General features: G+C 41.5%; 1 protein-coding gene across 5 annotated transcripts in view; it reads left to right on the top strand.

Annotated features, from left to right (window-relative positions):
• TBC1D30 (TBC1 domain family member 30) overlaps nucleotides 1-11,798 on the top strand; it is a 956,754-nt gene extending 944,956 nt beyond the window's left edge. For 3 of the 5 annotated variants that reach the window (XM_069629763.1, XM_069629762.1, XM_069629765.1), the window contains 2 exons: nucleotides 2,742-2,801; nucleotides 3,705-11,798. In XM_069629763.1, the coding sequence (XP_069485864.1) occupies nucleotides 2,742-2,801; nucleotides 3,705-4,471 (827 nt within the window). In that variant the 3' untranslated portion in view covers nucleotides 4,472-11,798. The remainder of the gene's footprint in view (nucleotides 1-2,741; nucleotides 2,802-3,704) is intronic. The other 2 variants (XM_069629764.1, XM_069629766.1) reach the window with 1 other exon arrangement.
• The last annotated feature ends 8,299 nt before the right edge of the window (nucleotides 11,799-20,097 follow it).

The following is a 20,097-nucleotide window of genomic DNA, read 5'->3' as shown; positions in this document are numbered from 1 at the left end:
ATTGGCAGGGAACTAGACATGGCTAGTTGGAGCCGCATCTGGACGAGAACCCATAAATCCTCAAAATGTGTCACGAATAAAGCGGCGGGCCATCAAGGTCTGCTACAGGTGGTACATCACACCAGAAACCCTGCACAAGTGTGACCCCACCATCCCGCCACAATGCTGGAGAGGCTGCGGAGGCATTGGCACGCTGTTCCACCTGCCCGAAGGCCGAGAGGTTCTGGAGGGAAGTCTTGGAACAGATCCGGCTCATCACAGGACTGATGATACCGTGGGATCCGGGAATTGTCCTACTAGGCGACAAGGGGGAGGGCCAACTGCCGATGTCAGGAAACCTGGCAGGTCTCTGCACGCACTTACTCACCGCAGCTAAAATCTCCATCGCCAGGCTGTGGAAACTCCCGGAGGGTCCGGCAATCCCCGTGTGATGGGTGAAATGTTGGGACATTGCAGCCGTGGAGAAAATCATGGCCCTCCGCTTTGGAAACAGAAATAAATTCTACAACATTTGGTCCCCATTCCTAGATTACGTGGAGAAATTCCCCGGTGTGGCACGACAACCACCGGCCCTCCGTTGGTTGCTGAAGACGGACTAACCCCCCTCAACTGATATTATTTGCACTCCAACCCTCCGTCTCCTTTGAACACAGCCCCTGTAATAACAATCTGAGACTGCAACACCCCTCCTCCTGATTTCCCCCCCCGAATCTTCCCTCCCCCGCCGTTGTTCGCCTCAGAGGAGGCTAAGTTTTTTTGTTTGATTAATGAGATAATATGGTAATATGTCATTGAGAATACTGAAGCATCTGTTTTCTATAAATGCCAATAAAAAGAGTTCTGGAAAGGAAAAAAGTCATTAACTAGACGGATATTAATCCTGCATTAAAGTACACTGCGAGAAAGCGAACAATTCCCTGGCGCGCTTAGGGCCCACTCTGCGAGAGCGAAGGTAGCTACAGCGTGTTTCTGACGAATGTACCTTTTATACATATTGCTAAACATTATTATTATTACTATTGTATTTATCGAGTGCTGACCTAGCTTCGAGAAGCAACTGAGCGCTTTACAGAGGTATACAACAATACAGATGCATAACGGAGCGCTTTTCAGATGTAACAGAACAGATATACAGCTGAGGGTGGGATACAGAGGAGGGGTACAGCTGTTCCCTGGTGCCAAGGAGGCGAGGGACGGACAGCGTCTAGCGAGTCAGGTGGGGCAATGGGCGATGTGATGGTGTTAGGTATTGAGGCATCTACATAAGAACTCAATTCATACAGTAGCGGCTCATCAACATTAATGCCTGTCAACGTTTCATAACTCTCAACACCCAGCAGGGCGGTCCGACAGATTTGTTCATTATTTGATTTTGTACGGCACCAGCCTGCAGAGAACTACTTCATAGCTCTGGGGATGGGGAGATGAACTGGAGAGGAGGTCAGGGGGGGACGGGGAGTGTGTAAGGGAGAGTAGACGACGATATCCACAATGTTCTGAAGAATCCTGGGGATTGGAACACGTCAAAACAGAAGCCAATGGCGTGAATGAGCCCCTCCTGCCCTTATATGAAGACTGTGACTGGTAATCTGATGGATACACAGGAATCCTGAAGCGCTTTAAGGCGACTCTAATCTTGAACCATAGCTGGTTTCCGTCCTTTTCAAGGAGATTGTTAAATTTCACCTCAAGACTCCCCATACTGCCATGCAAATCAAGGAGACGTAAAATGCAGACACAACTGTACTCTTCTCTTGGTGTTCAATCACGGCAGGAAGCACACTTATTAAAAAATAAAAACCGCAGTGGGGCTGAAGAAGCATAACCAGACCGAATGAAGGGCTCCAAATGAATTTCCTTCACAAAACCACACTTTCGAAAGGCTAGTGCCCAATGAAAGCTATTTAGTAAACTAAAAGAGATTGATTGATCAACACCGAACATTTTAAGAATGATGACAAAGCTTTTGGCAGTGTACAGGGATCCTTAATCAACCGAGAACAACAATGAACTGACTGTTAATGTATGCTGCAATGGTTACCAGACATGTGGTCGAAAAAAAAGGTCGACAGGACAAATGGTCGACACCATTTGGTCGAAAACCAAATGGTCGAATTTTTTATTTTTTGTATTTTCACAGTTTTTTTGTTTTTTTGGGGGGGGGTTACGCAACCCCCTTTTTTTTCTAAAAAACCCTTTTTTTCCCTAAACGAAAACCTAAAAAATATATATATATATAAATAAAAATAAAAAATTCGACCATTTGGCTTTCGACCAAATGGTGTCGACCATTTATCCTGTCGACCTTTTTTTTCGACCAAATGTCCGGACACCTGCTGCAATAGCTTGGCTACTTTGTAGTGACAGTTGTCATATGTTCAACGTTCATTCCTAATTATTTACCTGTTGCTTAGATGTTTGTCTACAGCTGTAAATTAATGCTTTTTGGGGGTGAAATAGCAAAACAAAGCCAAATGTTTGCATTTTTTTTATATTAAATGAATTCACCTCTGAATTTAATGATAGCCATAATCAAGAAATTGTTCTGGAAGTGAGCCTTCCTTACTTCCAGAACACGACCATACCCTTTCACTTTGAAAGGGGTTGCTGGTGCCACTAAACTGTCTGTTTCTCATTGTTGTGGAGTTCCACTTGAAATTTGAATATCCATGTAGTGCAAACTTATTTAAAAAAAAAAAGAAAAAAGGTATGTGTACATATGTATCACTTTTCTTTATTAGGGTCAGAAGAAGACAAAGACCCTGGGATCCTACTAGATCCCGGGAACCAGCTGACCAATGGTATTTACAGAAGTAACTATTTGGGTGTATGGTGCTTGGTTTACTAATGAAATGGTCGCGCTCCATGGAATCCTTGAACGTTGAAAGGTTAAGCTGTGCTAAGGAATGGTTGGGGAATTATTATTGCAAGTATTGAATTGTATGGGCTTAGTCTGCTCGATGGTGCCAGCGTTTATCTTTGTGCCAGCACGATCCGTAAATCTCAGCGTAAAATTGAAAGCTTGGATGACGGTTTTCAAAAGGTGCATACCTTTTAATGGGTTATAAATCCTTTAATAGTTGCCAACAGCTTGAAAATGTTACTTGCACAATGCTAAACCCATCTAATAGTTCAAGGAGTTCCATGCTGTCTTAATCTATTTCTTTCTTTTTGGGGATCTTTCTAGTCCAGCTCTGTTCTCCCCTAGCTGGGGTAGTGATGCAGGTATTATCCACTTGTGTCATTTTTAACCATTTGTGATTTAGAGATGGCTTTTCCAAACCATTGCTTTCTCCTTGACCTGTAAATTAGTCCCATCTTACTGCGGAGAACCTGGCATCAAGAAGAGACATACTGCATCTTGTAAAAACCTTTACTAAACAATGACTGCTCCTTTGTGGTTTTGGATGCAGCATTTTATTTACAGTAATATCTTTCCTCTCTTCATAACGCTTCTAATTGTTTGATGAGATTGTGATCATGCTTATCTTTCCATGTACCAATCACAAAACCTTTCATGTAATTTAATAAGAAATTGCTTGTGTACCTTTCTTTTTTTGTACAATGTATTGGCTTATTAGGTAATTGGATTATACTAGAATTATTTCTTCATCTTCAACAGTTTGCAAAATGAAGTCCGAGTGTGGTAGATTGGGAGAAAACGTGTACACTTGTTTTCTAACTGTTATGTTAATTTTTTTTAGACCAAGGGCCAGTCACCAGCCTGCTTCCTTCCCAGATGAACCATTCTCCAGTAATAAACCACCTTCTCCTGGGGAAAAAGATGAAAGCCACTAACAGGGCTGCCAAAAACGCAATTGTACAGATTCCTGGATTGAAAACATCACCGATAACTCATGAAGACCTTAAAACAAAACTGAATTCCCCTTGGCGCACTCATATCCGAGTTCATCGAAAAAACATTGCTAGAGCAAAAGGCCATTTGGGCTTTGGGGACACCATTGGACTGATAGAGGAACAGTGTGAAGGCCTTAAAACAGAGCCCATCCATGCAAAGGATGACCTCAACTCATGCAGTATCCTGGACAGGGAGGAAAGTAGTTCAGAAGACAGGACCGTTTTGAAAGTTGATGGACAGTCTCCAGAGCCTGTTTACATGGATGCGAACGCCAATGTCATAGCGGTTCAAAACCAGTTAGAAGCGCTAGAACTAAATCAACACGATGCAGTAAACCCTGATTCTTCCAACTTGCATTGCCAAAGGGATTCATCCGACTCGCTTAGTTCCTGTAGCGAAAGTGGGTCATTAAATAAGTCCCCCAAGGTCAGCACTTCAAAGGCTCATGCTTTCAGTCCCTTCCCAAGTGTCAAGCCTCTTAAGAAATCTGCTGCAGCCAGAAACCTTGGACTGTACGCACCCACTAATCGAACCCCAACAGTGCACTTTCCTCAGATGAGCAGGAATTTCAACAGTCCTGCCAATGGAGCCATAGGAACGAAGAGGCGATGATGCCGTGTCAGCGCTTTAACTTCACTTCCTCCAGTGCGCATTATAAAGACGTCATTGGGAAAGAAGTGTGGACTGGTGCATCTCCATGTATGCCAGGAATTATTTGCATCTATTGACTGTCGTTATGGAAGTCAAACTGTGGCACTTCAGGTCACTTTGTCCACAAAGGGAGTACGGGACTCGTCAATGGCACAGGTTCTAGAACGAGATAGGCATGTTGGTTTACAGTAGATTGGTGGTTTTTTTTTGGAAAATGAAGAAAATGTAAGCGCATTTTTTCTGTTACTTTTATTTATTGTTACATTGCCTGCAGCGCTGAATGTCGTCCTTGAATTTGTCCCTTGCCAACCCCTTTTTTGGGGATAATTTGCCATTGGCCCTTTGATAAACAGAATTAATCATGAGTTTTTATGTTTTTTTAATTGGTACCCTCAACCACCACCATAAAACTTTAGCATATATATATATATATATATATATATATATATATATATATATATATATATATATATATATATATATATATATGTGTGTGTTTATTTATTTAATCATAATTTGTAAGTTTGTAAGTACTCAAACAGAAATAATTGTGTTAGGAAGATAAACCGAAAACTTAACAGACAATGTATATTTTCTGGCTCATGCATTTGTACTTTCTAATGTTGTACACCAGAGAGGGGATTTGCTGTATGTCGCAAAATTTTGTTTGCATGAATGCATGTTCACAATTGACCAGTATTTCCTTCAAGTCGCGAACTGCCTAACTTGCAACTATTTATTTGTTTGCACTATATGCCTAACCATCAAAGTGCTGAGGCAAGAATAAATAAATGTCAAAACGGCCTCTATGATGTGCCAAGAATTCTCCAGGGAGGATTCTCCTCTGATTCCCAAGCTTCGACTATTGACCACCTTCCCTTCTAGAGAACTTTGTACATATTTACAATCTCCTTGCAAGTATTCAGACAAGCTTTACTACACTAGGAATTCAGACAAGCTTTACTACACTCGGAATCCAGACAAGCTTTACTACACTCGGAATTCAGACAAGCTTTACTACACTCGGAATTCTGGCCTTGCTGTTGCAGCAGGTTTCAAGAATGTCCTGTGATAGCTGTAGTGGATAGTATCAGTTTTGTGACATGTTCTGTCAATATCTGCCATATGTTTAAAGCTATTTATTCAAATCAATTATACAGAAAGGATACTGGCAAGCTTTTAAATATAACCTTTACTCCGAGGCTCCTTGTGTGCCCTGCGCAGGAACAGATGGACCTTTCTATACTTTTGCAACATTTGTTCAACTATGGGCTTCCATGGCGGCCTGCCGTCGGGTCCCAATAGAGGGACGGGAAAGAAAAGCATGCCAGCTTGTTAGAACTTGTTAACTCATGCCAATATGGAACATGAATGACCCTCTTTGAGTTAAAGACCCACCCCTAGATCTCTGCCTTTATTAGGGTATTCTTCGTGGGATCCCTACATTATGGAGAGGGTGCATAGCGTCTCTTCCCTATTAACTGCTGTAGCCTTCTCTTTATTCACATTTAATATTCCTCTGGCTGCCTCACTCTGCATAAAACATGCCTTAATTTCGGTATCCATAGATAAAATGTGGGACATATTTCTAAAATATAGGTGTGGGTGGGGCAAGGGTAATAGTAAAGGGGGGGACAAGGGAGGCAGGGGTCTCCCCCCGAATTATACAAAAAAAAAGAGGCAGTCATTTCTCCATTCGATCTTTCCATGGCTTTCCTTTGGTATCTTGTAGCACTCCTCTACTAGGATCTAGGAATGTATTTACTCTGAAGCTGAAATGTCTTTTGGGCCACTGCATGAAGCAGCATTTCTATAGGACTGGCCACAGCAGTACTTTCACCAACAGCCATCCCCAGAGCTCTTCTTATGGGCACCCTGAAAGCTTTTACCACCTCAACAAGTGCTTGAAATGGAACAGAGGAAACATTTTGTAGGACAAAACATATTCCCCCTCTTGTGTACACACTGTTGCTGTACAGTAAAATGGTCCTCGGATTGTTAACCCTCATTTGCTTTTTCTGGCGGATCTATTTTCATCTGTACTTGACCTTCAGAGTTAATCACATAATTACCAAACTCCCAGAATGCTGCTTCTGAAATCCCCAGCTGTCTGACTGGGATACATTTTTGTGATCTTGGTACTAGCCCCTCTGAAGCTCCTCGTGTGTAGCTGCTACCAGTTGTGAGTTGAAGAACTTAAGTCTGCCCTCAGTTGTGAAAACGTTGGCTTCTATAGTGTGTGAGGGTTCTGCAGAACATTGTGAAACCATTAACAATTATTGCACGTGCATGCTTTTCACCTCGTGGGTCCAACACTTTCTAGAGCTACCTCTGGAAGTCCCTTGTTGCCGCTCCACGCTTTATGGCCTCCTTCCTCTCGCACTTGGATCACCTTATCCTCATTTGTGGGAGGAGTATCTTTCAAGGTATATATGGTAAATTGTCTTTCTCCTTGGCTTTAATCGTAAGGGAGACAGCGCTGCAATACTCTTCACAAGCACATTGCTGAACAAGGCCAAAGTAATTGCCCTGACACAGCTGGAGCAAACTATGGCTGTGTAAATACTGCCATGTCTTGTCTGCTGTTCCGCTAAGCTCTGTCCTTCACAACCCCCCGAGTACACCTGTTGGCCTTAGTAGTTGATGCAGCACTCCAAATTATGCCACTAACATACCCTGACTCAGACCACTTCCTAACCCATGGCCCAAGACCGCGCAGGCCAAAGTGTCAGGTGCAGCCAGCGCCATCTTGTGTCTCCAAGATTGGGTAATGAGCTGCTGACTGCCCCTAGATTCACCCTCTCAGTCTTGATTGTCGTACTTGCATCAGGATCACTGCTTCAGGCACAGATCAAGAAAGTAGGTAGCATGCACCACAGCTGCCGAACACACTGGAAATCACGGTGAGAGCTTGCTCCTCCCTCCCATTTTCTATGAAATTTGAAGCTTCTCTAGTTCTCTTCTCCATTTCTTATTTTTCTTCATTTCTATAAATGTTTTGTTACATTTCTGCAATGTAATGTTCGCATAGTAATTTTTCATGCAAAAACTTTGCCCACCTTTAAATAATGTACTTGTTGTGGATTAATAAGATGGCATTTATGTATGGAAATGTTTAATCTATATATTTATCGCTCATGACTAACTCAGTGTGCCCTCCCAGCCTTATTCTTTCAAGGTCAAAAGAATGATTGAAAAGGTGGGTACTAATACCGGTTATTTTCAGTGACCTAGTGCCACGGTCAGTGACTGAAACCTCTGTGTGAAGTTTTGGCTTTTTTCTTGGGTGTGGTATTTGGTATTTACACTGTAAGCTATTGTTCAGTCATCATTGCTAGTTTTCACACAGACAGGATGTGCTCTTCAGTAGCGGAACAAAAATGTCGAGGAGCCCTGCCCCCTGCAAAACGTAGTAAGGGACCTCCAATTTCCACCACCCAGACCTACACAGCCTGGGACCTATGTGGAACCCCCTGAATTCTGGAGCCCTCTCTTCCACAGGTGCATTTGTTATGTCCACCTCTTTTACGCCCCCCTCTTTTCCGTCAAGTATTGAGAGTAAAGTTATCACATCCCATGGTGCTCGAATTTAGCATTCTGGCGTTTGAACCTCTATCCAGTGAGCATTTATATGTCCTTCCGGAATATGGGCATCTGCTTGGAGGCCATATTGTTTCCTGTGAAATATATTATTCATTTAACTGTATAGGATTTTGTATTTGCTGCTCGTGTAAGGCTTTTAACATTAACGTCTTGGGAGCAAGTGCATATTCCTTAATTTTAAAATCTAATCTTATCCTGCTGAGTATTAATCTCTTTGCTTTTACACTTTATCGAATGTTTAATTCTTAAAATTCCCTGTGGTGCTTGATTGCCTATAACATATGAAGGCGTATTTACCTCCACTTAGGCAACTGGTTTCCGCACTTAATATGTTGCTGATAAAGCTTTTGCGGCGGAATTGAGGGCTGGGCTGACGAGAGCTCTTTTGGAACCCATGAAAGTTCAAGTAGCAGCTCCTATTTTTAAAATAGCACTTAATTACAAGCCTGGTAATGGGATATTTACACCATAGGATGCATAGAAAGTGTGGCTTCCGATAAACATAGGTTACTAAGTGGCAATTGGATGTGATTTTAAAAAATAGGAGTTTCTTGTTAACCAGTCGTTTAATTTTCTTTTATTCTCAAGCTAAATGGTTTTGCATACATGTGGCCCAAAAACACCCATTATATCTTGACCGGATGTAGCAAAGAATATCAATCTCTCAATACAACTCTTTATTTCCAAATGTGTCGTTTCTTGTGCATTTTGTTTCAAGAAGACCATATTGTTGCTGTAAGGTTGCCCTGGGCACATCTCACAAGGGATAAAGCATGTGATAGTCCTTTATTTTCTGAAGGCATGAATAATTAGATTACACTGGATGTTTACAGTGGATTCGACATCCCTCCAATGTTTTTGTACTTGGCTGCACCATCGGCCTCCATGTTTGAGTGCCACTTGGATTCTATTCTAATCTTTTGAATATGAAAGATCCTATTGTAAATAAACATGTCATTTGCCTGTAATGATAAAAAGCTCTCCCATGGGTATCCCTTACATATCCTCATGCCACCTCCCCTCAAACCCTTATTCCCCACTATTCGGAGCTGGATATTTTTTAACTTGTTGGGCAAACCTGTAACTCTCCTGATTGAGTTAATTTGGGAAGCTCTGGTTGTTGCTACTTCAGAGCCATACATTCTTAAATGTGCACAGCTGCACAGAGGTCTGTAGACTTGAAGAGAGGTTGCAAGTGGGTTTGGGTCTTGCCTGATGACGAGGACATTTCAAGCTTATGAACTGGATAATGATATCCATACTGGCGTGTTACGTGTAAATAACTCTTACTTCCCCCATTTACCATTCCATTCATAAGACCCCCTTCCCACGCAGACATTTATCCAGGGATTCCAGCCTTGAGAAAGCCAGAAGCAGAATGTTCATGGCTGCAAGCGATCACAGAGTAATGAATGTCTGGGTGTACATTTGAAACCTATGTCTGTCTAATGATAAATCATTTTACAGATAATTATGATCTGGTATAGTACAAATTGACCTTTCAGAACCAAAAACAGGAAAAGCTCTGTTTTAGCAGCAGCTATAAATCGGTGCTTTCATTTTGCACTTGAAAAGTACCAAGCCATCTCTTATGTAGCATCTTTGAACGAATGTACAAACTCACAGGGCATCAGATGAATAAGGTTTAGATTTGGCTTGAAGGAAACACATCTGCAAAAAGTAGCCCATGACATTTGAACATTTGTAACCAGTAGCTGAAGCAGATTAAATGAAAAGAAATTAGATGAAAACAATCACCTGATTATTTGCATTAAACTGTAATTTTGTAAAATCCATCCCGCAAGGGTATTTGGACCCTTCCATGTTTAGTACTGAATTTAACATCAAATCATGAAAAAGTAGCCAATGAGGTTGGAAAGTTTGTAACCATTAGTTGACGCACTCTAACTGAGAAGAACACTCTCACCTGATACTTTTGACTGAACTGAAATTCCAGAAATCTACCCGACAAGATATCAGACCCTTCAGTCCTCTAGTGCTTAATGTGCATAGGATGGGTTTTACTTGATAAAAGAAAGCCATACAAATTCCACGATTCCACAGTCCAGAGATGTAGCTCTTATTATTCACTAGAACCTGATCAGAACATAAAGCCTTTTTACATTGCTGTATCATTCGTCTTTTATACATCAAACAAAAACAAATAACATTGCTCTGTGACTTGGTAGTGACGTAAATCATACTTGGTGTCACCACGCGTGAAGCTCAAATATCTATTTGAACTATTCTTGTCTGATTCCAGCTATACATATTTCTCTTTAGTTTCTCTAAAACAACATGATCATACATTTTCCATAACATTCCTGGCAGCAGGTCGCCACCTCTGCAGTTATCCAACTTTTTAGCTTGCTCTCTTGAGCGAATTTCTGATCTGTGCCATACATCACTTTCTAGGATTTGGAGAATTGTTGGATTGTGCAGGTTTCATTGTCCTAAGAGTTGGACGCAGTGATTGGTTGTAGCATTGCGGTGTTCAGCCCCAGATGGTCTTCATATTCAGAAATGTGGGCAAGGTTTGGACCAGCTGTGATCAACATATTTAGCAGTGATAGAAAACGTGATGCTTTTCAAAGTTGCCATTAGTCTATACGTTTTGACCATGTTTGTGCCAGTGAAGTAGATCTTTGCTTGAGAAGGACATTATCTTATCTAGGCTTTCATTCCAAGATGGCAATCTTTTATTGGCAGCGTTATTCATTTTGTAAAACTGCTTAAAAACATGACCGCAAAGGGTAAAGGCCTGGTGCTATTATAATACTTGTGCCCCTGAGTCCTTAAAAGTAAGCTGTGTCGTTGTATTGCCCAATGCAAATAATTCCAATTATGAGTATGTTAACCTAAAACTCTCAGAATTAAATGAAAGGTTTTTGTATCAGTTAATCAGTGGCAGAACGTCTTGGCTTGCACGTGGGAAGCAGCTCCTTGCAGTGTATAGTATGCACTCTCTCCTTTGTCAAACATCTTGGCCTCTGGCTCTCATGGTCCGCTGTGACAGATTTGATTGCATCGAGTTGCCACATTTCTGGTTTTTATACATGTCTGTCTTCACTCTAATGGAGAAAATACATCATGCTTTGCTAGACGATCAGACGTTGTTTATATGTCTGTTGATGAGCAGAAGTTGTTTCTGTGGACAATACCCTAAAATAAACGTCCTTTTTTACACACTGGTTGCGAATACACATCAAAGTCCCCTCTTCTGTATTTGTGTCAGAAATGTAATTACATTTCCTGCCTGCGTCATTAAGTGACAACATTATGAATGATTTAAGTTACATCTTGCAAGGTCTTTAAATAGTGCTAGAGAAAACATTTCAAAGTAGGTTTTTCCATAAAATTAATCATTGTACATGTTGTAAGGAATGTTATGTTTTTTGTTTCTGGACATAGTTTTCAAACATCATCCCTTAAGGTATGAATCTATCAGCTAAATCAATGTAAAAACATCCAGTGTGTCCTGTCCTGTGTATTGTCTGTCATTTTAAGTGCCAACAATGCATGGTTGCCTTGATAAATCACTTATGTCTGATTTAAAACCAATGTTGCTAGGATAACCATGGATCAGATCAGTGGTCATGCGCATGTTGTAAGGCTCATGTGCATTCTTGAAGAGCTCTTTGTTTCTCCAGTAAACCGATTTCAATAATAAAGTATTTAAACTTGACATTGTTTGTTTTGGTTCTTTTAAAGACTACTTAGGAACGTGAGCTGTACTCAAGTATTTTATTGTAGCTCTATCTCTAGATATCAAATGTTGAATCACTGTACACTATCCACATGTTTATCTACTTTTTAGCCTCTCAACCTTCTTGGCAATCTGTACCTTATTTTGGCTCCTGATGTTGTAGCGTCCCATTATGCAATAATCCCATTTTATAACACATATGGTAGCCTAACCGATTAGGATAGGGCTTAAAACCTTTCCAAAGAGAGAAGGATTGTGTGCGAGACTAGAAAACCTACCGTTGTAGCTAACATTATGGATACATCACACTTTATCATTCTTTTTCATTTCTTTTTATCAGCTAATACATAACATGGATGTCACAAAATACAGCTCAGGACCACGTTTATAATTTTCTAAGGAAGACAGATTGGAACGGAAATCTACAAATAAATATAACACTCATTTGCATCACCTCTACAAATAAGCCGTATACCACCATATTTACCTTCACATCTTAAAACATAAATGTACATGTTATAGTAATATAATAAATACTTTATTGTGATAAAATCCAAGAATAGGATTTTACACAACTCATACATTTCGTGAAATTTCATGAAAACATAGGACATAAAAGTATATATATATATAAACATAATACAAAATAGAATAAAAATATATATAATACAATGGATAATTCAGTATAGTACAAGAATGTATATAGACTCTAAAAGCTCCATAGAATCTTGGCATGTATTAACTTGGCAATTTGACTTTACTGTTTGGGCAAGGTCGAGAATGGAGATATAATATCAGTTCTGTTGTAATACCTGAGGTAGGGGCGTGATATGTGTCCATACCCTAAGGAGTGCAAGCTGAAAGCCAAGTGAATCAGTATTCAGACAAATATGCCAGAAATCATTTTCCTTAATCGCCTCATAGTTATGGACCCATTTTCCATATGCATTCATGTATATAGAGCCCTTTTTGTGACAAAGTTTTAGTAAATGGCTGGTGGTTCTAATGCTCCTACCCCCTTACAAATACGACAGAACCTAGCCTCCCGTGGGATCTTAAGTCGAGAGCCTATAATGGTAAGAACCGGTAGCTGATTTGTTCTCAATCTCAGTAGGAAATGTCTTACTTCAGGAGCCGGATTTAGGAACAGGTAGGGCTGCGGTTTTAGGTATCTATGTATAACGTGTGTGACCGCCTCATATCCCTTCAACTTGGACAAGTGATCTGAATTCATACACCAGTCCCATTTGTTCAGTTTGTTCTCAAATGCCTTTTTTTGATGAATATACAATAAATGCATCAAATGTTCATAGGGCCAATCAATCTCCCTGAAGAATGATTCATTCAGCTCTTTGTAGGTGAGGCCCCGTGGATATTTCTCTATATCAAAATTATTCCCTGCCAATCTCAATAGTTTGCAGCTGGGCTCTGTCCGAGATTTCAGATAAAGGCACCCCACAGGCAAAGAGCCCTACCTCTCAGTGAGATGAGACCCAGTTCCAAACGAAGATATTCAATTGAACAAGAGGGTCCCAGCACCATACGCCAATAATGGCCTTCCAGGATGTTTAGCCATGTAAAATCTTGCATGGCCAATGCCTCCAGACAATATAGAATAGCAGGTACAAAACATTGTTGGTATAGTTTCAGTATTCCAGCCATACTGAAGCCCACCGAGCCCATAGCAAATTTGCAAGCCTGTAGGATAAGTAGTTTTTCTGGCTTCATAATGTGTAGGTGCTCTAAAGTCCAATCCCAAGTATGGATATTGCTCTACCACCTCAATGTATATGTTATACTATTTCTAATCTTCACCCTCTCTTCTCGCTCCCTTGAGCAACAAACCACTATCTTTTTTTTCCTCTCAACTTCTTGCTTCCATAAGCCAGTCTTTCCCACAGTTAGTTGCAAGGTTAGTTTTGAGAGTGTCCAGATTAATATGTTGTCTGCTCCCTGTCACAGATATCACTCAAGTCTTTAGAGACAGTTGCAGGGTTTTTATTTTGTTGTTTGTGGGCTGTACAGCTGCTCTCAGTCTTTCTTTTATTACGACCTGCCTCCCTAACCCACATGTCCATGACCCAAGGCTATCGAATGTTGACCCCCATACGGCCTAAGCACAGTTTTATGCTACTGATGGCACCCTAAAATGCTGGTTCTCTGATCTCCCTTGTGGACTTCCTAGCTATGCCTACTATATCCAAGGATTAGTGTTCTAAGGGAATAGGGGTAGTGTCTTGCACTTAATATGGTTTGACTCTGGCCGTCCTTGCACGTCCACACTCGTCTCTCCCTCTTGTCTCTACTTGCCACTCAATACTTCCCGATTACCCTTCAATTTTCCACTCTTTACTTTACAGCTACTCAATGTTACCTCTCCTCCCACTCCACGGCGCCTCCTCTCTGCTCCTACTCTTTTTCCTCTGCATTTCTACTCCCCTCCTCCCACCTTCTAATCTCCTCCTCCTCTGCACTTCTACTCTCCTCCTCCCCACTTTTAGTACTCCCCACTTCTACTCTCCTCCTCCCCACTGCTGCTCTCCTCCCCACTGACGCTCGCCTTCCCATCCTCCCCACTGCTCCTCTCCTCCTCCCCACTGCCACTCTCCTCCTACTACTCCCCACTGCCGCTCTCCTCCTACTACTCCCCACTGCTGCTCTCCTCCTACTCCTCCCCACTACTACTCACCTCCCAGCAACTACACAAACGCCCCCCTACTATCTATAACATTCAGTTCTCATTCACTTCCTACACTAACCTCTCTACTTCATTGCCCCACAAATATGCAAACTCGGACACTATAAAACCACTTTCACTCCTAAGCCAATAACTAACCTGCTCCATGAATCTTACACAAGCTGCCACTCCCTCCTTTGCCTGCTGGCCTCTTGATCATCTTTCACCTTTGCTTCTGATCACACCCAAAAAACCCCCTCCTTTCCCACGATTGGGTAACTCTCTGGAAAATCTGTCCCTGTCTTACCCACCCAGGGTGTTTATCCAGAGAAAATACATAAGTGACGAGTTAAGCCCTGCCCGCTTTCTTCGCACTGGTCTGCCACGGAGAACCAGTGGTAGTGTGGGATACCAATTGTTCAAGTCCCTGGGATCAGTGTTTGAGATCCCTTTGGCAAGTACAGTGGTCTTGTGTGTGGGAGTTGCCAGGACCATTTCTTCCCGAGCATATGGTATTGAGAATTGGTCACACCTTGGATGCTTCTTATTGGTTCCCAACTGATCAAAGTGTTCCTGGAAATATGAGAGAAACAATGTCTAGTATTTGGTAATAGCAGTATGGCACAACATAATAGCTTTCTGTAAAGACATATGCTGGAACTAGGGCCTTCTCCAATGCCCAGACTTATAGCCGACTCTGATTGGTCCTTGCTTCTGCTCACATTCAACTGGGAGGGGTTCCCATCCCCTCTTGACAAAGCCAGATTATTGGCTTTGTCATATCTAATAGTCCTCTATTAGCTATTCGAGGTATACTATATCAGGGTGCTGTGATCAAACATTTCATCTAGCCATTTTCCCTTCTTCAAGCACGCCTACCAACCCTGCACCCCAGGCAGTCTTGTTCTCAAAAGGCTATTTGCGTCAGTGTGTCTAACAATTCACTGTTGCGAGCGGGGCCTTACTCTTGTTTTCCAGTGGCTTAATTGAATCTGCAGCCATGTTGTCCTCATCTACGCCCACCATTTCCTCTATGGGCAGATAAGATCGACAAACCAGTCAGTGCCACTCCTGGACCCTCGTACATTTTAATCTGCAGGACCACCTCTGTCAGTGAGACAGCATAGTTATTTAGTGAGAGTCATTCTCTTCACTAATGTAACTTGTAGAAGGGTTCCATGTCGTTTTGCTGACAGGAATTCTTCAAAGTAGTTTACTTGGTCGGAATTCCACTGACAGAACTCATCGAATTGTTTCATTTGCGGGTGGGAGGGGGTTCCCTCCAAGCACCCACTTTTCCTACACTAGTCCTTCTTCCACAGGCCCATCCCCACCACTTTTACTCCTTTACTGCCCCACGCCCTCCATATACATTTCAATACCTTTTGTTGGCGAAATTCTTTCGAAATAAAGTACCTCAAGAGATTTCCTGTCAGCAAAAGGACTGCATATGTGTAGAAGGATAGGATATACTCTTCCCAACACACATACCAACCAAACTATTTGCTTACACCTATTTTATTTCTGCATCTCGAGGGACCCATTGATTCTGTTTGTAAAATAAAGTATCAGCCATCAGCTGCAGAGTCTGATGTGGTCTCTATCCCATGACTATTTCGTCTCATTCCCAGGCTTATTGCCTATGTCAGGTTGTCCCCTTGTTCTAAGATATAGGTTTCCTGTGTATTTTGTTCATGCCAAGCTAAGGTATTCCATTATGAGCCTTCTGCTTCTGTCTTAAGTTCCAAAGTTGGCTTGAAGTTGCTGCAATTCCGATGTGGAATACTTTCATTGATCCTTCCTCATGTATATCATTAAGCCACGTTATTCAAACCATTCTTTGCATGATATGGAAACGGACTACTTATTTAGGGCGTATAAATAAGGGAACTTAAAGCGGTTAATACTTGGTATACACAATACTGCTCCTTAGCCGCCAACTGAAGCCTAACTATGCATTAACTATTGACTATAATCCATGCGCCCTTTGACTGTAATTTCCATCTGCTTTAAAGGTGCAGATTGATCAGAGCTCAAGGATGTTGTGAAGGGGCAATGATTGATTCTCCATGTCAAACAGGGCTTCAGATGAAAAGCCCAGGTGTATAGTTTAGGATTAAGACCTCACCCTGCCTTATTCCTTGAAGGTGTCCTTTTCCTTATCTTGGTCTTTGATGAGGATAATGGGCACTAGAAACCACAATAGGTGGCCACTGTGGTTGTGGAACCTACTCTGATGCTATACTGACTCCCCTTCCTCATGTTCACTTTCCGGTGTTGTCGTCTGGTGGGTGGAGGTACTCCCCATGTCGGATGGAGATGCTGATGGTGGAAGAAAAGTCTTCCACGGTTTTGTTGCTGGGTAGAGTAGCTACTTTTGAAAGCTGCAACCAAAAGTAGTAATCACCTATGGAGATATACATTAGAAACACCTGAAGTTGTAATGTCTGCCAGAGAGGTACCTGCTAGAAGTTGCAGGTGCCTTGGTCTACCTCCCGCAGGCCAATCCTGACTTATTAGTCCATGGATAATGGGTTAGCGGGGAGCTTGACTGGCCAATTTAGTTTTGCCTGCCACCCTGACCAATGTCTTCTTATCTGCATGCCACCCAATGAGCCAACAATTGAGGGGGTGATACCATGGGTGTGAAGTTGAAAACTGTTTTGGTGGTTACAGGACTTTTATCTGTTTACCTAATGAAGACTAGTCACAGGACATTATTAAACATCTTAGCCAACCACCAGACATGAATATAGGGGTCTGGATCATATAGGGGTCTGGATCTTAACAGGTTTTGGGAGTTCCAAGTTTGTCCAGATGGGCTTTTTTGGATCTGATCCCTTCCTCCTGCAGCATGGAGTGCCACAATGATCACTTTTCTGTCACCAGCTTTAACATCTGCACAGATATGCATAGACTGGGAGATCTATTAAACGCTTCAAGAATCAGTATTCCCCAGTAATGTATTGAGATTTGACTAAATCATAGTGCCATCACTAGACTGCATCCATCGCTATTTTTTTGGTACCTTAAAGAATCTTTATCTTCAATTTTTCTATAAGTTGAAGTCAAGAGTTTCTGTTGATTTCCACCCATATGCTTTCTTCTTGCTCTATTAAACACCACCTACGTTCCATTTCTTTTCTTGGCATATTACCTACACTTGTGTCTTCAGTACGCTGTTTAGTATTTGGAATAGATTAATCTCTCCATTTCCACCTCAATTTTTCTAAGTTCAGTCTTATTTTATATTCTTTCAGCTAAAATGTGTGGAATTAGGTCTATCCATTTCAATTTCCATTAAGGAGTTCATGCTTTGGTAATTGCTAGGGTAAAAGGCGTCAATTCACTTCTTCCTGGTCTTCCAAAGCCATCTTTAGCTTTTTTCAAATCTGTTCTTCACAGTGCACTGTGGTTGGCAATGTGTGCACGTAAGTATGCACCTACGTACGATGCCCATCACACCCATTTGTGGTTCCCTTCTTTCACTCCCTCTGCACTTTTAAATGCTGTTAACGGTGGGCTACTGTGTCTTCAAGGCACTTGTCCTGGGAAATCACCCCCTTCATGGCAGAGAAAGCAGAATGTGGCCAGATTGAAGAGGTCTGGAGAAAGGGCATCGTCGTTCCAATATTCTCAAATATTCAACTAGGCTTTTCTCCCTGGAGATCCTTGATTGTGGAATTTTCTTTTTTTTGAGAGATGATCTTTCATCAACCAAACGTTTGTTTAGAAAGTTGCTGGAAACATACTTTTTTAGATTTGCTGTCCAGGTTTTGATTTAATTTAACCCTGGAATTTAATATATTTAAATTACAAACTAGTGTTCTGTAAATCCTACTTCTTTTTACTTGCATTAATTGTATTTTAATTGTAGTCTTGTAGTTCCCTCTATCCTCTAATTGAATTATTTAGTTTTCTTGTGTTCTGGGTTGTATTGTTCAGTGCCCATTCCCTTATTTTGTTAGGGTGCATTTAAGAGGAATTTCTAAATCAACTAATCGTCTTCCTCATTCGGTCAGCTATGTCTCTCCCTGCTAAGGCCAACTTTATCTTGATGGATCTGAGAGCAAATTATAAGCTAACACTTACCTGCTAATATGTCCAAATACAGATTGCACAGCCTGTAATGAGGGCAGAATCAGAGGTCCTTTTCAGAGTTTCGTATTTCCAAGATAAATACCTGTGTTTTTTTCGGGTATCCTGCCAGTATCTATAATTTCATTAAAGACACTCGCCAGTTTGGGTGTCGGTAACGTTCTAAATATAGTATAGAACTTTGGGACATACCAAGTGTAGAACTCCTAGGCATATATCTTCCTCTTGCTTACTTTTTGTTAATCCCCTAATCATGTATTCAACATCCTCTATGATCGGCAATTCAGGTGTTCTGTTTCTACTGGCAATTTAGGCAACACATCAAATTGTCCTTAGGTTGGGAAACCTAGTGACCTGTACAGTGTTTCATAATGCACTTTAATGGCTTAATTGATTACTTTATTCTGGTAACTATGCTAGACCTTTTAGGTTTGTCTTGCACCTCATGTTTGGGGTATCTGCTTTCTATCTGTTTTAGCAGATATGCAAGCATTCTGCCCCCTTTGTTGCATTTGTAATACTTCAACTTCTCTCTATGCATAGCATATTGGGCCTTCAGAGGTAATAGTTGAGCTCCACCTTTGGTCAATGAATCTGTCTCAGCTGCTTTAAAGCCCACCCTTTTCTCTAGCTATTCTATTGGGACTGCAATGTCTCCAACTTCCATTTTGCTTGCTTTTTCTTTCTGGCACCATGTCCTATGAATCACCTTCTCCAAACACATACCCATTTTCCATACTGTAATCTTTACCCCATTTTCCTTAACTTACCAGGAAATTGTATACGTTCTGTAATTGCGTGGAGTCTCTAATGTACTGTTAATTCCTGCTTGCATCACATCCATAGTGTGTCTTCCACTTTGGTGTGATACTTTATTCCCGCTGCTAAGATCCTAGAATTCATTCGCTATTGTAAAGAGAAGTGCCATGTACCCTAAAGAGGAATGTATACTGCCTTTCCTTTGGGTGCATCGATATGTGTATCCCACAGGGCCAGGTTTTATATATGTTGTTTGATCGACTCTGTATTTCTCAAGCATCAGGTGTTGGATTGGTGTGTTTTTTCCATTACTGGGGTCTGGTTGAAATCATCCCAAAGAACATCATCTTAGACGCCAGGGAAGTTTGCCTGAGCGAGCTAGTGCAACAGACCTTGTTCTTATTTGGGGCTAAATTCAGCGCCGTCACACCACTGTTCGCCATTTTACTGTTGGAGACCCCCTACTCCCTACCAGCAACCTTCTGTGTGATGATTTTTTGCCGTAACTAGCAAAAATAAGAACATCTTGGGCTCCATGATATCTATCCCGCTTTTCTTCGTGTAACATGCACTGGTAACCCTCTTCCAGCCAGCCTTGTTTCAACCATGCATGTTCCTCTCCGTGAAGGCGAGTTTCCAGAATTAAGGCTAAATCTGGTATTTGTTTACCTGTGTGTTTGTGCCTATGTATATAATCCTGAATTGTTTGTTTTCAGTGGGTTGTTTAACCAATGAACATTACAG

Source organism: Ambystoma mexicanum, chromosome 12 (genome assembly GCF_040938575.1).
Source record: "Ambystoma mexicanum isolate Mex_15411 chromosome 12, UKY_AmexF1_1, whole genome shotgun sequence".
In the NCBI taxonomy this organism is placed as follows: domain Eukaryota; kingdom Metazoa; phylum Chordata; class Amphibia; order Caudata; family Ambystomatidae; genus Ambystoma; species Ambystoma mexicanum.
This window is presented reverse-complemented; position numbering and strand designations above follow the sequence as displayed.